At 47.1% G+C, this 16,932-nt stretch overlaps 1 protein-coding gene across 3 annotated transcripts in view; it reads left to right on the forward strand.

Moving 5' to 3' along the window:
* BBS4 (Bardet-Biedl syndrome 4) overlaps positions 1–16,932 on the forward strand; it is a 37,814-nt gene that overhangs the window by 18,747 nt on the left and 2,135 nt on the right. For all 3 annotated transcript variants that reach the window (XM_063169379.1, XM_063169378.1, XM_063169380.1), the window contains 12 exons: positions 1,270–1,333; positions 2,056–2,167; positions 2,708–2,780; positions 4,255–4,308; positions 5,678–5,805; positions 7,266–7,320; positions 8,922–8,990; positions 10,290–10,442; positions 11,222–11,393; positions 12,006–12,075; positions 15,371–15,512; positions 15,879–16,086. In XM_063169379.1, the coding sequence (XP_063025449.1) occupies positions 1,270–1,333; positions 2,056–2,167; positions 2,708–2,780; positions 4,255–4,308; positions 5,678–5,805; positions 7,266–7,320; positions 8,922–8,990; positions 10,290–10,442; positions 11,222–11,393; positions 12,006–12,075; positions 15,371–15,512; positions 15,879–16,086 (1,300 nt within the window). The remainder of the gene's footprint in view (positions 1–1,269; positions 1,334–2,055; positions 2,168–2,707; positions 2,781–4,254; positions 4,309–5,677; positions 5,806–7,265; positions 7,321–8,921; positions 8,991–10,289; positions 10,443–11,221; positions 11,394–12,005; positions 12,076–15,370; positions 15,513–15,878; positions 16,087–16,932) is intronic.

The raw sequence follows: 16,932 nt of genomic DNA on the forward strand, positions 1-16,932 counted from the left end.
TCAATGAACTAAAAGGCCATTAAAAACTGTTTATTTACTGACATCAACTCCCCAAAGTGAAGGCATTAAAATGATTTTGACCCTTTCAATGCTGCTTGAGCAAAGGCAGCCAGGCAGACGTCCCTGAGAGTCTGCAGCTGCAGCATCCCCTGGGATGACACAGAGACTGCTTGGTCTCCTGCCAGTTGTGTCTAAATTCTGTCATCAGCACCTTAAATAAACTTGGGGGAAGAAATCTGGGATTTGAGATCATATTCCTCAGCTGAGGGCCTTTTGCTGTGGGACTTTTTAGGGTTTATAGAATTAATCAGATTTCTCTAAAAGATAGCTCTCTATTGCCCTCTCTTGCTCTGAGAATCCGGGTTTATGTAGATGGAACAATCCAGAGTATGTGAATTGAGGACATGTTGGTTATTTCTGAGTACAGTGGTTTATAATCATGCACTTTGTAAAGAGTTACATAGATAAATTAGCAGGTACAGGTGAGAGAAGAGCAGCTCAGGCCTGTTCTTCCTTTTCCTTCAATAAGAACTTTCCTTCTCAATGGTAACTTCTCAATTAATGTCTTCTCAAGAATAACTTTCTCAGTAATAGTTTTCCTCCCATGTGCTGTATTTGAGGTTCAATTTTGAGGTCCTTCACTTCTGTTCCTCTCAGAGGCAGGGGCTGCTGGTACTGGCCATACACATCTGAAATGCCAGATAAGCACCAGGTGACTCAGAAATTACTCTTACCCCTGTGTTCTTCCACTTCTGCACAAAAGGGGAGTCTCAGAGCAGAAATTATGCTCTTGATTCCAAAGGATGTGACTATGGAATATATCCAGACTGCAGCCACCCCACCCCAAACTGGGAGCTGTGTGGATAAAGCCAGAAAGAATTTACATTTTCATCAGGGTTTTTTTTCCCTGTTCACTCCTCATTTGTTCTTTTGGCTTTCATGCAGTCAGCTGCGCTTGCTCCAGTTCAATTTATTTCTTCACAAAGGGCCTGGAGTAGATACCCTTATCAGCAGAGGATGCTTTGAGAGATGCCTCCTGGTGTTTTCCCCAGGTAGTACCTAATTATCTTTGGGAATAGGAATGAACAGGGCAATACTGAAAGGGCCACAGTGTTCCTGGCACAGAGCTCTGTTGTGTGCCCTGTGTGGTTGTCCCAGTCGTGGTCCAGTGCCCTTGTTAGAGCTGGGGTTGTGGTTTTTGTGACTGGAACCAAATCTCTGGAATCAACTTTGTTAAATTGATGTGAGCTTACAATTTTGTCCTTCCAGGCTGTCATCAAAGAGCAGCTCCAGGAGTCCCAAGGGCTCTGTGAATATGCTGTCTATGTCCAAGGTATGTATGAAAATCTTTTTGCTAAAGCAGGTCACCCCTGATTTGAGATACAGAGAACAATGCAGGGGGTAGGTGAGGGACACATAGATTTGTTATGTCAAAATACATTTTTTCCTCTCTGCTTGCTCCATTTACTATTGAAATTAGGGATTTTCACATGAAATGGGCTGATTAAATTTCCTTTTTTCTCTCTATTTGTCATCAGTTCTTCTTTGGGTTCTGGGTTCCAGGCCTTCAGTGTGTTGCTGTGTGTTTGATTCTGTTACAGATGCATGTTTTCTGTTTGTTACCCACCCCAGGTGATCATTGTCTCGCTCCTTGCTCTAAGGATGGCATTCCTCTTCCTGCCCTGCCCTCTGGCCCCTAAAAATGACTCCCAAAATGTGACATTGCAATTCCAAATGCCATGATGGGGGACAGTGGAGATTTGCTGGCAGGGACATGCTGCAGCCTGGAGAGGCTGGGCAGGGGAGAAATCCAGGTTACATCTGTACAAGCAATTCCCCATGATTTAAAGCTTAAAGCTTTTGTTCTGAGCCCTGAATTTCCCCAGGCACACAGAGTCCTGCCCTCAGACACAAAACTGTGGGTGCTGCAGGAGGGACAAACGCCAGAGGAGCACTGATGTGATAGATGTGTGCTCCCCCTTCTTTCCCTGCATTCAGAGGCACGTTTTTCCTGCTGAGAATGGATTCATTTGCCTGCTCTATGTTGTTTTACAGCTTTGATATTTCGCTTGGAGGGGAGGATTCAAGAATCTCTTGAACTTTTCCAGACATGTTCCATTCTGAACCCTCGAAGTGCTGACAACCTCAAGCAGGTGGCACGATCCCTGTGAGTGGTGTTTTATTTGTTGTTGCTCTTGGCTGTGCCACCCAGGACCTTCCATGCTTTGTTTTTCTCTTAGGCTGCTTAATTCCAGACATGTTTCCTCCTTATCAACACTTGGCTTGGCTTCCAGAAGCGTGGGTTGTTCTTTAAGCAGAATCTCTGTTATCTGCCTGGCTGCTCTTGTATTTTCTCTTTCTTTGGGCTTCAGGCAGAAAGGTGATCCTGATTTCAGGGTCCAGAGCTACAGGTGCTGACCTGACCCTACAGATCCTTTTCTGTTGCTGAAGGTTGTGTCAGGGCACCTGTCTCTTTCCTTGGAGACAAAAGCAGGTTGCAGAGCCTGGGCATTCATTCCTTACATCCCCACTAGTGTCAGGATGGATGACCTTGGTCCCCAGAGGGAGCAGTGCTGAGATTGTAAACTTCTCCTGCAGATTTCTGGAGATACAGCAAATAAGATAATTTCTCACTGGCAAAGGTGATAGTGGCTGCACAGCAGGGTCTGAAAACAGGAAAGACATAAGAATTGCAATCCTTTTGCAGGTTTCTCCTGGGGAAGCATAAGGCTGCCATTGAAGTATACAATGAAGCAGCAAAACTCGATGAGAAGGACTGGGTGAGTGTTCAGGGGGTTGCAGATCTTTGTAATAGCTGCAAACTTGTCCCAAACCATGGTGAGCTCACACTGCCTGTGGTCTGAGCTTGGTTTGGATCACAGGAACCAAATCCCATGCCCTGGGGCAAATCCCTGGCTTGGGGCACAGAGAATTGAGCAGTGTGTTGGAACTTGGCCAAGGATCAATTTTAACATAACCACATCTGTGCTTTAAGGGAAATATGGGGAGAGTTTGGAAACCTCAGGTATTAAAACTTGCTTGAGTAATTGGGAAAGCTTTTGTAATGCAAAACATCACTGAAAATACAGAAGCAGTGATTAAATGAGCTCTTCTGAATAAAAAGGCAAAAAGAGTGGAAGAACATTGCAAAGGGAAAGGTGTGACAGTGGGTGAGGGAGAGGCCATACCTTGCAGCTTCTGCAGGTGCCTGTTTTGCCTGCAGAAGTGTTTTAAAGTAGGCTTGCAATGTGTGAGCTCATTCCTTTGTTTGTCAGTACATCCAAAATTCAGGATACAAGGATAGCTTTGGTGTTATTCAAATTCCCCTGTGCCAGACAACTCAGAAACCTTTTGTATCACAAGTCTTTTTTCCACCTGCATTTCCAATGCTTGGCATGCTTGTAACCCTATTTACAACCCAGCAGGCAGATGCCAGTGGGTATTTTGATTAGTTATTCCCCATTCCTGGCTCAGCACTGGAAGCAGAATCAGACTCTGCTCTTCCCTCATTCTGCAGTCTGCAGCAGCCTGGAGTCACTGATTCAGTTCTGCACAGCTGGAGAGGCTGCATGGAGGAAAACAGGTTGATGGGGAAGTAAGAGAGTTTCCAAAGGTCAAGGCTGTCTAAGCTGATGAATCAGTGAAATGCTCACCAGAATAAAATAAGAAATTGGGAGAACCTTGGTTTTCTCAAATTGGGAAGGTGCCTTGTGTGTTAAACTGTGGGTGAGGAGTTAGGGGCAGGGATGCTCCCTACAGACCAGAGTGTTTAGGATCCCTAAGGGATCTCCCTACCCAGTGCAAAATTGTTTAGAATGCCAGAGGGATATCAGATATTCCAGTGCTCAAGTTGTGTTTTGGAAAATGAGGCACATCTTCCAGTTTTGTCCAGCTGGGTTGGACACTGTGCATATCCTACTGATGTACAGCCAAACTGAGTCACCCATGAGGGCAGCAAGTTTTACAGGGTGGCACCACAATGAAGAAACCAGTCTGTGCTCCTTGTTCTCTGAAAACAAAATGTCTGATGTCTCAAAAGAGCTTTGTCATTTCTGTGGTTTTTGTCTCAGAGGACTGTAATGTTTTGTGTACAACCCCACTTAAGCTCTGTGGGTGCCTGAAGTAACTGGAATTTATAGGTTTCCTTGCTCTGAAAAGCAAGAACAGTGTGGGCAGTCAGGGCTCTCTTCCTCTGGGTCAGAGTTGTCAGATTTTATTTCATTCCTTGTGCTGATTTGGCTTTTTTTCATGCAGGAGATCAGCCACAACCTGGGTGTGTGCTACATGTACCTGAAACACTTCAACAAGGTAATGTCAGTGGGAAGCAAGGAAGCATCCCAGAAATTTCAGTGTCTTTGATAGCTTGAAATGGATCATTTGCAGCAAGAGGCTTCAAGAAAGTTTTTTGCTTCAGTGTTTTGTTTTTGGGAGCAAAGGTTTGTGAGCTGTCTCTGTTCCCATTTGTGTGTTGAATTTCTTTGAGTCAGCTGCAAGTCATTGAGGTTGTGTAAAGGGAGATCACCCTGTGGCAGGGCCAGAGGCTTTTTCTGAAATCTAAGATTTTTCAGAGAACATTTTTGGTTTTAAAGGGAATGTTTGAGAAACCTCAAACTAGACAGAAAATGGGCTGTGCTCCAATAAGAGCTGCTTCTGTGTCTGAGCCCTTTAAAGGCAGACCCAGGAAAACTGCTGGATTTGTAGGAGCAGCAATCCAGCTCCATCCTCTTGAAGCAAGAGAAGGGTGATGGTAAAACCCCAAACCATTTCCCCAGCTGAGACTGATGCATCTCATTTTCCTGCAGGAAACCTCAGCTCCCTGGGTCTGGCAGGACTCAGAGGGAAGGAGTTATGGGGTTGTTTGCTGGGGGTGCAGCAGCTCCTTTTTTCCTCCAAGGGAAGGTTTTGCTCCTGTGTCTGAAGCTCCTTTTGAACTACACCTGCAGTTAGTACAGGAGTTTTGGAGGTTGAAATGCAGTTTTATTCCCAGGTCTGAGTGTGCCAGTCCCAGTTCCTCACTTAACCATTCCCTGAGTGCTGGTGGTGAGCACTGAGCTGTCTCTGATCCAGCTGCTCTAAGGGAAAAACAGCATTTAGACCCTTTTTGTTCCCAGTTTGGCCCAGCCCCTCCCTGCTGCTCTTGCTGGTGGGTGCTGTGTTCCTTGCAGCAAAGCCCAGCTGTGCTCCCTGTTTGAGGCATCCCTTTGCAAAAACAGCCTGGGAGTGTGGGTTCACACTTGGGATTTGTTGTCTGCACCAACACCTTCCAAACTGGGACCTGCTCACACCTCCCCTGAGATTTTCCCTTCCCCACTGCTGGAATAAGCATTTTAAGGAAGAACAAGCTGCAAAGTATCAGTTCAGCCAACAAATCCAGAGCGTCCCTCAAGCCAAACAAACTCAAATCCAGGAGCAGGCCCGTGCTCATCTCCTCCTTGGGAGGCAAATGCCTCCTGCTTGGCTTGAAGGTGTTGCCTTTTACTGCCCCTAAAAGCAGGTGGCTGCTGGTGCAGAGCTTGTTCCAAGGATTAGCTGGGCTGGGGTTTGTGTTCTCCAGGTGCAGGGGATGTTTGTTGGCTGTTCTCCTTCCCTGGCTGTTGGGGATTACTCATGGCTGTTGCTTTGCTGAGGGCTCTGGAATCATTTATTATTTCTTTCTTCTCTGTGGTTGTGTTTTTAGGCACGAGACCAGCTCAACCATGCCCTGGAGCTCAACAGACACGACCTGACGTACATGATGCTGGGCAAAATTCACCTCTTGGAGGGAGAGATGGATAAAGCCATTGAAGTATATAAGAAAGCTGTAGAGTAAGAAATATCCCTTTTTTTCCATCTGCCCATTCCCATCCTATGCCAGGAGAAAATTGATTGGTGTCCCAGATCTGAATTGAGGCCATGATTAAAAAGCTAATGGTAATTACAGGGGCTCTGAGCAGAGCTGGCACTTCCAAGCACTTCAGCTGTCTCTGCTCCTGCTGACAGTGTGGCAGGGAACAAGGGAGCTCTTGGAAGGGCTGCCAGAAAAAATTGGAATAACAAATGCATGGAGATGCCTGGGAGCAAAGTGATCCAAAACTGACTTCATCCATGCCAAAGGTTTATCTCCCAAAACAATGTAACCCTGCCTGCCCCCCCAAAATCCCTGCCTGGGGTCACTTGCTGCTTTCCCTCAGAGCAGTTTGTGGCTGAGGGAGATGTGCTGGGCACAGGGAGCTTCTCCCACCCCATCACTGCTCCTCAGTGCCCACCTATCCCTGTTTTAGGGCATTCCCAAGCCTTGCCAGTGCTTTCAAATGCAGCTTTGCCATGGAGGCCAGCACTGGACAGAAAATCAGGAGTGTGTTGGGAGGCAGGGGGTGTTGATGCAGTGTTTCCTTACATGTCTGCCCTCACTGCTGCCTGAGGGTAGGTGGGGCTGGGCAGGCTTTTGGACTAATCTAGAATGTTTATTACGTAAATAATCCTTGCTAAGCATCTTACCAGGTTTATATTCTTATCCTGGTGCTCCCCTGCCCTCCTTTCTTCTTCATTCCTGTTTATTCCTGGGGTTTTTTTTCTTCTCATCTGCCTATGACATTTTTCTTGCTGTTTCCAGCTCCAGGACACTCTGTTATTCCTTGTATTCCACCAGGCACAGGTGGTTTTGTTGTGGTTGAAGTTTAGAGGTGCCAGTGTGAGTGTGCAGATCAGATTTGTTTAAGTCTTGCTAGCAGGGAATTAAAAACTGACTCCTGTTGGGGTGAATGAGACCACAAATTGTGTCTCTCTCTGCTTTGTCCTTTTTTGTTGTGGTTTCCATCCTATTTATTTGTAATCTTTTTATAAGGTGAATTAAAATTCTGATGAGGAGTGTGTAGAATCCATCAGGAATGCTGAGGATTGCCTGCCCTACATGGCCCAAGAGGCTTAGGATGGATGGATTTACAGGGTGGTTTATGAGAGACAATGGAAAATCTCATTTTGTATTTCCAGGTCACTGATTCAGACTCACTTTGAAGCTTAACAAAACCACATTATCTTATTATGTGTCCAGATGTATTTCACAGAGCTTTCTGCCTTCCCACCAATCCCCAGAAGATATTTGGGTAGCTGAGGTGTGATGTTATTCAAAGGAAGTCCCCATGATGGCAGTTCTAATATTTGTTTTTAGTAATTACAATTTAATTTCCTGGATTGATCCAACAATACTGTAGCATCAGAATTCCATGTTCTGTTTTTTACCCTGTTCTGGAAGGGCCGAAAAACAAACTCAGGCTTTTATATTCCAGGTTTTCTCCAGAAAACACAGACCTGCTCACAGCCCTGGGCCTACTGTACCTGCAGGTAATAAATGCTGTTACTGTTACAAAAACTTAATTATTTTCAGTATAACCCTGTTGGATTTTTTATAGAGTTAATTTCTGTCCACCTTCCCATTGCTTGCACATGCTTCTCTACAGACTGAATTTAACAGGACAGAACTTGCTTTTCTGTGTCTTGCCTTTGCTGCTAAAAGCAAGCTGATTCCCTGGAGCAGAGCCAGAGCAGGAATTCTGTTTGGCAACAGCCCTAACTCTGTTATAAATCCTCCAAGTATAACAAAACATGACTAGTCATTACCTTGCTTCTGCAGCAGGAGTTATCCTGAAAAAGCAGCCATGAAATTGTGAGTGTTAATGCACCATAAAGGAAAATCAGAATCAATTTAAATAACAAAGGTGTGCTTATCCTTGTGTCTGTGCAATGGATGGGAAGGGCTGGATTATTCCAGAAGCTGGCTTCCCAAAGAGTGAACAAGCAAAGAAGAATAGGCAGTAGTGCCTGAGAGGAGGAGGAGGCCCCCAAGCTGCTCTGAGGGTGCTCTGGAGCCAGGCTGGGAGAGCTGGGGGTGCTCACCTGGACCAGAGAAGGCTCCAGGGAAACCTCAGAGCCCCTGGCAGGGCCTGAAGGGGCTCCAGGAGAGCTGGAGAGGGACTGGGGACAAGGGATGGAGGGACAGGACACAGGGAATGGCTCCCACTGCCATGGGGCAGGGATGGATGGGATATTAAGGAGAAATTCCTCCCTGTGAGGGTGGGCAGGCCCTGGCACAGGGTGCCCAGAGCAGCTGTGGCTGCCCCTGCATCCCTGGCAGTGCCCAAGGTGAGGCTGGACAGGGCTTGGAGCAGCCTGGGACAGTGGAAGGTGTCCCTGCCATGGCAGGGAATGAGATGAGCTTTAGGTGAATTCAGTTGAAACCAGAGAATCACAGGATGGCTTGGAAGGGACCTTGGAGCTTGTCTAGTTCCAATCTATAGCATTTAAGTGTTCCCAAGCTCTCACATGCTTATGTATGGCCACAGTGATGCCCTGTAACACCTTCAGGCCATGAGAAGGGAAGGGAAGGGAAGGGAAGGGAAGGGAAGGGAAGGGAAGGGAAGGGAAGGGAAGGGAAGGGAAGGGAAGGGAAGGGAAGGGAAGGGAAGGGAAGGGAAGGGAAGGGAAGGGAAGGGAAGGGAAGGGAAGGGAAGGGAAGGGAAGGGAAGGGAAGGGAAGGGAAGGGAAGGGAAGGGAAGGGAAGGGAAGGGAAGGGAAGGGAAGGGAAGGGAAGGGAAGGGAAGGAAGTGCCCTGAGCAGGAGAGCCCTGGGCAGTGAGGAGTTTGTGGTGAGGCAATTGGGGATGTGCAGAGTACAGGTTGTAGCCTGTGTTCTGGGATAGAGAAAGGAGCACAGACCTGTGAACCCAGAGCTCATTTGTGGTTGGGTCAGAACAGTGAATCCAGCCAAGTGAAATTCTTAGAATCTGTTCTGTGAATTATCAAACAGGAACATGTGTGTGTAATGGGAGCACTGTAAAACTCACTTTTCTGACTGAACCAGAAATCCTGGTGCCCACAAACCCTGTATTCTCCTTCTTAACTCCTCTTATTCCTGAATTTGTGATGCTTATGTACTTCTTTTCCCAGGCTGGGGAGTACCAGAAGGCTTTTGAACACCTTGGAAATGTGCTTACCTACGACCCAGGCAACTACAAGGTATGGTGAGGAGTGGAAATGACCCAGCTGAGCCATGAGGGGACATCTCCTCCTAAAGCCAGTTCCGCTGTCAGAGTTCTGCCATCTGCATCTGGGGCCTGGGGAGGCTGGAAAGGATCCTGCCCAGAGAGCTTTTTGTGAAATCCATTTCTGGGATGTTTCCCTGGGTAGGGAGTTGGGTGTGTGTGGAGGTAGGGAAAGGGAAGGAGGCAGAATATGGGATATTAAATTGATCCCTATGGTTTTTAATCTGAAGTTGCACCAAAGCCAGGTGGAATTTACTTTGGAAGGAAGATCTTCTGGATTTTAAAAATCCCTGCAGAGCTGTGCCAGGTCCCTTGTGATATTGCATTTTATTATTCTCCCATCTGCTGATAGCCTGTGCTTCCAGCTGCTGTGTGTATTTCCTTGGCTCTGGCCTGGAGAGCTGAGCTTGGTGTCTGAGTTCCATTCCTCATTGTGGAACTGCTTCCCTTTTTAGGGCTGTCACTTAATTTCTCTCCTTTTTTTCCCTGTTGGCAATGCAGAGCATTGAAATGTGTGGTTGACAAACATGAGTTGTTGTGAAAACACCTTTACACTTAGGAATTTTACTTGTCACTGTGAAATCTTAAAAAGGACTTAACTAGTGTGATTTAAATATAGTGTGTTGTACTCACTTCCTTTTTTTCCCCCATGCATATTCCCATTAATTTGCAGTATCAGCCAGTCACTGTGAACTAGGAGAGCTTTGCTGCATGTCTTGCTTGAGTACATTTTACTCCCCACTTAACTTGCACCAGAGCTATTTCTATCTGTGCTTGGTTGTAAAAGGAATCTATTAGTGCATAGATCTTTTCAGAGCCTCAGACTCTAAGGAATACTTCAGTCAGCCCAAAAAATACCCTAAACACTTGTAGTGTCATGTTGCAATACTGATGGAATCACAGACTCACAGAATGCTTTGATTTGAAAGGGACCTTAAAGCCCATCCTGTTCCACCCCTGCCATGGGCAGGGACACCTCCCACTGTCCCAGGGATGGAGCAGCCACAGCTTCTCTGGGCAGACTCATTTATAAGACATTTATGATTCAAACAGTGCAGGGAGAAGCAGACTCAGGTTTGTTCCTCACCCTGTGTTCTGCTCTGTGGTGGGAGATTCCAGAATCCCCATCTGCTCCCACTGTGGATCTTGGCAGTGCTTAGAAGTGAAATGGTTGTTCCTGGGATGGTTTTAGTTTAATCATTTTGTCCTCTCCTGTTCTTGCTGTGCCTGAGCAGATGGGGCTGTGAGTGGGTCACTGTTGTGTTGTCCCCAGGCCACCCTGGCTGCTGGCAGCATGATGCAGGCCCACGGGGATTTCGATGTCGCCCTCTCCAAGTACAAGGTGGTGGCCAGCAGTGTTCCTGAGAGCCCCCCACTCTGGAACAACATTGGCATGTGCTTCTTTGGCAAGAAGAAATACGTGGCAGTAAGTATCCAGTTCCCATTTTTTCCCATCTGCATCCAATTTCATGCAAGCACAAGATTCCTGTCATGTGGTGTGGGGACCCAGGACATTGCTCTGGCTGCCCTGGGTGATTCCAGACCCTGGCAGGGGCTCAGAGACCTTGGCACAGAGTCAAACACACCTGTGCCTTGGATTTTAACCCATGGAAACAATTACCAACTTTGTGTGAAATTTACAAGCCACAAGAGTTTGAGTAGAATGACAGTGAATTTGTCACAGGGTGAAAAAGGAAAATTTGGGGTTTTAAAATGGGGGGTCAAGAAGCAAGATGGAGGAATCTGGGCCTGTCCTGTTCTTCTTCGTCTTGTCCTCCATCTTCTGCTGTCATGGTGACACTTTTGGATTGGTTTAGGATAGAGACAGACTGTCTAACATAGGTGATAGGTATTGGAAAATTATTGTAAATAAAGTACAGGTAATTCTTAGTATAAAAAGTTAACACCACCTGTGTTAACCTTTTATACTAAGAACTACCTGTACTTAGTACCACACCTGTGTCACAGCCTGCCCTGCCACAACCTGACCTGCTGGACAGATCTCAGCAGATTCTTTCTTCCTCAGAGAAAGAATGTAACAGATAAGAGAAAACAAACAACCTTGAAAAGCAGAACAGACAAATCTTGACTTCTTCGGTCACAGGGCTGGGAAAAAAAGACTTTCTAATACCTTGGGGTCATCTCAACCACAGAAACCTGGGAATGTGGGGGCTGTTCTAGCACATTTATCCCTTTTTTCCCAAGGCTGTCAGCTGCCTGAAGAGGGCAAACTACCTGGCTCCCTTTGACTGGAAGATCCTGTACAACCTGGGCTTGGTGCACCTCACAATGCAGCAGTATGCCTCAGCCTTCCACTTCCTCAGTGCTGCCATCAACTTCCAGCCCAAGATGGCAGAGCTCTACATGCTCCTGGCAGGTATGGGATGCTCCCTGTGCATCCCTCTTGGGAACACCACAGCACAGACAGGAGGTGTGGGGTGAAGTAAAGAAACATGCCATAAAGCCTTTACTGAGGAGCTGATGCCCAGGCTTTTCTCTCTGGGGAAATAGAAGGGAAAAGTGCAGTCAGATCCAGATTAAACATTGGAAAAGACTTGACACATGTGAGACTGGGGTTGGGTTGCCTGAGGAGTGGGTGTGGGTTTCCAGCACTGGATATTTTGGGGATGAAATGAGATAAACATGTCAGAAGTGACATTGTGTGGTTAGATGGGATATTGGGAAGAAATCCTTCCCTGGCACAGGGTGCCCAGAGCAGCTGGGGCTGCCCCTGGATCCCTGGAGGTGCCCAAGGCCAGGAGTTGGGCAGGACTTGAAACAATCTGGGATAGTGAGAGGTGTCCCTGTCCACAGCAGGGATGAGACTGGATGAGCTTTAAGGTCCCTTCCAGCCCATCCAGTAGGGCTAATCCTGGCAGCAGTCCTGACAGCCCTGCTGTGACACCTATTTTATGCCATTCACAATTGTCCTAAAAATCAGCTGCTTGTGAAACATTTCCTCCTGTGTATATGTTTTGCTTTGGTGCAGTTGCTCTGACCAACCTTGAAGACATTGAGAATGCCAAATGTTCCTATGAGCAAGCTGTGGCCTTGGACAAGTAAGTTTTGTCACAGCTGTCACTGGTTTGGGCTTTCTTTGCCTCCCTGCACTCATTTCCTTTGCCTCTCACTGTATCTCAACCCTAAGTGGTTTGTAGTTGGGAAATACCTTTATTCTTGTTGCTGTGACAGTGTTAAAACTTTTTTTTTCTTTTTAATTTAAGTCAGCTGTGAAAAATGAGAGAGGATTTAATTTCAGAGCAACCCAGAGCTGTTTTTTGTTTTGCTGTTTGGGCAGTGAATCAGTGGTGGTGACTTTGGATGCCAGTCCTCCTTTTGGTGAATATTTATACACAGTGGAGCAGATTGAATAGAAGAAAACAGACTTTTTAACCCAAAGTTTGAGCACAGTGCAGAGCAGTGAGATGTCTGGGGTAAAGCCTGTTCTGAATTGGGCAGAGGGAAGATTTTAGCTGGGAAAATGTGCAAGAAGTTTGTATAAAGCAAGTTAAAGGGCAGCCCCTTCATTAAGAACATCTGTGTTTGCAGTCTAAGTCTTAAAATCAGAGCACTTGATTTCAGAGATGTTAAGCTGAACCTCAGAGTATGTCATCATTCCAGGCACAAAACCAAAATTACCTCATATTTATTAATAGTTTTGTTTCTCTCCCCAGTTTACTGTGAATATTTGCACACTTAGACCTACCAGCACTCCAGAGTCTGTCTGCAGGGGCTACACATGGTGGGAGATGGGACACCAGGGATAAATTCCTCCCTGGCAGGGTGGGCAGGCCCTGGCACAGGGTGCCCACAGCAGCTGTGGCTGCCCCTGCATCCCTGGCAGTGCCCAAGCCAGGCTGGACAGGCTTGGAGCAGCCTGGGACAGTGGGAGGTGTCCCTGCCCATGGCAGGGGTGGCACTGGATGGGATTTAAGGTCCTTTCCCACCCAAACCATTCCATGATTCTATTCCTAATCATCTTTCCATGCATAGCAAGGCAGGACAGGACCTTAAAGGCAGCTGAGACTCCTTAGTCAGGGCCTTGTGAGCAGTAAATGGTCTCTACAGCTTTGCCCAGGCATTTGGCACTTGGGTCATGCTCCAGCTCTATGGTCTGACCAGGAAAATAAACCCTCATCAAAGCAAAAATGAATCCCCACTGGCAGGGCCTGCTGGGGGGAACATCCAGACTGTGAGGCTGAACCTGTGTCCCCACAAGTTTCCCTTGCTGGTGTGTTCTGAGCTGATGGGGATGAAGGTGGTTGGTTTCCATCACCAGGAATGCTTTTGTAGTGGCCTAGGTGCCATGCTTGGGTCTGGAATGGAAATAACTTGGAAAACTCTTCAGAAAAATGTGTTCCACTCCCGGTTGTGGCTGGTAACTGTCCTTTCTGTGGGTATTCAGCTATTGATTTTTCTCTGATTGTCATATTGCTTCTCAGCTCTTGAAGGTGGTGAAATAGCTCCATCAGGTTCAATTAATTTTAAAACTGGCTGTTCTCAGGACTGTCTGATCTCCTCAGTGTTTTGGCAGAGACAGGGAGGAGGGCTTATTCTGTGGTGGGCTCAGCATTCCAGTTTCCTGATTGAAGGAGAAGCCATGGTTGGAAATGCAGAGAGATTTCTTCCTTGCACTGGGGTGGAGTATCACCAGGACTGGAGAGTCAGGGCCTGCAGGTTACACTTCATTTATTGCCCAGGGCCAGCAGGATCCTTCCCTTCTGCATTGCTCCAGAATGGGGACCAAAAAGTGAAACAGCAAACATGCATTCACAAACTCACTGCCCATCCTGGTGGTATTTCAAAGTGCAAATCTACAAGACAGTGCCCACTGATTAACAACAGCTTTAAATGAACAGACATCATGTCTAGTCAAGCAGGAGCTCTAATGAATAAAAATACACCATTAATCCATTAACACCAGCAAAAATTAATGTCAAAATAGAATTAAAACATTTTTAAACCAAGGATATTCTTTATAAAACTTTTGCTGTATATGATTTATTTATTTATTTATTTTTGCCTCTTCCTTGGCCATGGATGGTTCCAGTTATCCCAGCCATGCTCCAGGAGAGGGCACCAGTACCTCACTCACATTTCTTGTCAACCCAGGGAGCATCAGAGGATCCCTGCCTGGCCTGGGTGCAGGGATGCTCCTGTGGGGTTCTCACAGGGAGCTGTGAGCAGGCAGAGCTGCTCCACCCACCCTGGCTGCTGAGTTTGCTGGGTTCCCAGGACGAGGTGAGGGATGAGGAGTCTGACTCCATGTTCTCAGAAGGCTGCTATTCTATTCTATTCTATTCTATTCTATTCTATTCTATTCTATTCTATTCTATTCTATTCTATTCTATTCTATTCTATTCTATTCTATTCTATTCTATTCTATTCTATTCTATTCTGCTATACTAAAACTATACTAAAGAAAGAGAGAGGATACATCAGAAGGTTTAACAAGAATGATAATGAAAAACTCGTGACTGACTCCTCAGAATCCAACCCAGCTGATGGTGATTGGTCATTAAATTAAAACAATTCACATGAAACCAATCAAACATGGACCTGTTGGTAAACAATCTCCAGACCACATTCCAAAGCAGCAAAACAGGGAGAAGCAATCAGATAATTATTGTTTTCATTCTTCTCTGAGGCTTCTCAGGAGAATAAATCCTGGTAAAGGGATTTTTCAGGAAACATGACAGTGACACCTGGCTCTCCTGGCCAGCCCAGATGGAGAGGGTCAATGTATCCCAGTGAAGGAGATGGATTGTTTGGGAAATGAGAGTGTGTGAGCAGCTCTGCCTTGTGAAATCTTCATTCAGGAAGGGAGGCAGGAGTGTGCAGGTGCCTGTGTTCACCTGTAGCAGTACCTGCAGCTGTGTGTGGGAGAGAGAGGAGGTGAGGAAATGAAATGTAAGCAGCACATTCTGTGCTGTGTCAGGTTATAAAACCCAAGAGCAAGGCTCTGTTGTGCTGCCTGTCCCATGATGAGCTGCTCTCCTGCAGACTGGGAGAGTCTGAGGTAAATCAGGGAAACATCATCTGTCTCAGTGTGAAAAAGCCCCATCACTGGTGGGGCTGGGAGACAGAGAGTCCCAGGATTGCCCCCAGGTGCACAGAGCTGGCTGTTGCAGAGGGGGAGGCAGTGATGGGGGGTTTCTGTTGGCACTGGCACCCGGGGCCTTTGCAGAGCCCAGCACTGGGTCTGTCATCAGGCAGGAGGGTTCAGCCATGCTCCCAAAGCACTTTACCAGACAATGAGGAGTGTCCAGCTTTGCTCAGGCACACCTCAGCATTACTGCAGCCAGGATAAGTGTTCCCTCAGGAAATGTGATGCATCCCATGTGTCTGCTGCAGGTGCAACCCCCTCATCAACCTGAACTACGCTGTCCTGCTCTACAACCAGGGCGACAAGGAGGGGGCCCTGAGCCAGTTCCAGGAGATGGAGAGGAAGGTCACCGTGGCCAGGGAGAGCAGCACACCTGACTTCGACCCTGAGGTTTGTGCCTAGCTCAGGAGCCACCCCAGGGCTGGCAGCAGATGAGGAGGAGGAGGTTTGACTTGGAGTCCAGTTATTAGGAGGAAGTTATGCTTGTGAGATTTCCCAGGCAGAGCGAGCGCCTGCTGAGAGCTGCTCGCTTCCTTTCTGCTCTTTGAAGCCCAGTTCTTCAATCAATACACAGCAAGACAAGATTCCCTCTTAATTAAGGCACTGAATTAGTGGAGATGTTTCCCCCAAGCACCAAACTGTAGCCAGCTCTCCACAGATCTTTTCTTGTAGGTTTTTTTTGATGGAGTTGTTGAGTTTATTGCCCTCTGAAGTGTCCCTGCTTACAGAGCTCTTATCTTTTTGCTTCTTGAGAAGATGGTGGAGATGGCCCAGAAGATGGGAGCTGCCCTGCAGGTTGGGGAGAGCCTGGTGTGGACCAAGCCTTCTAAAGAGTCCAAATCCAAGCAGAAAGCTGCTGGGTCAGGGAAATCCAGCTCTCAGCAGCCTTTGGGCTCCAACCAGGCCCTGGGTCAAGCCATGTCCTCTGCTGCAGGGTATGGGAAAACCATGCAGCTCCCCCCAGGTATGTCTGCTCTGCTGCCTTTCAAGTTTAGATGTGGGAGAGAAGAAAATAAACCTCTCTTCCCTTTGGAAGAGTTACAGCACCTGTGAGGGAGGGGATTGAGTGCTCACACAGCAGTGAGGGCAATATTTGGTGATAACTTTCCCAGATTTCTGAGTTCAGGAAGATGCTCTGTGTAATGTGTTTCACTCTCCTGCTTGTGCAGGGATGTGGGAGGCTGGAAGAGTTTCCCTTCCTGTCTGAACCACAATGGGCAAGATTCCATTAGCATGAGGTTGTGATCTTGCTCTGGGAAGGAAGCAGTTTCAGCAGCCAGACCTCTTGCCTTTCTTTGCAAGAGCCCAGGAGCTGCTATGCACAGACTACTGCAGACAAGGGAGAAGATGGATTTTTACAATTTTTACAGTTTTCCAAAGTACTTTCATCCTTTGTCTGACAATGATACTTGCAGCTGGATTGCTCCAAAGCTGCCCATCCTTGCAGGTGTTGCTGGATTTAATGGCACTGAGGGTTCTCAGGAGCCTTTGGAGGCTCAGCCCATCACTGCCTGTGCTGGGGCTGGGTGGGAGCATCTCCTGAGCCATTCCAAGGCTCACCTCCTCTCACCCCTCAGCTTCCAAGCAGGAATGCACTGGGGATGTTGCTCATTGTGGTGATTTTCTGTCACTCTCAGTCTTGTTGCCTGTGGGCTGAACCAGGAGAGTGGTTGTGTAATCCAGGCCTCTTTCTTTGGCATCCCCAAGGACCTGTCCCATTTCTCACACATGGAATAAACTTTCCATGCAGGGAAGACTTAGCCAGAAGATCTGAAAAATAAAACACACCGAGGGTATAGGGTGTACCTGA

This window comes from Melospiza melodia, chromosome 15 (assembly GCF_035770615.1).
Source record: "Melospiza melodia melodia isolate bMelMel2 chromosome 15, bMelMel2.pri, whole genome shotgun sequence".
Lineage (NCBI taxonomy): Eukaryota > Metazoa > Chordata > Aves > Passeriformes > Passerellidae > Melospiza > Melospiza melodia.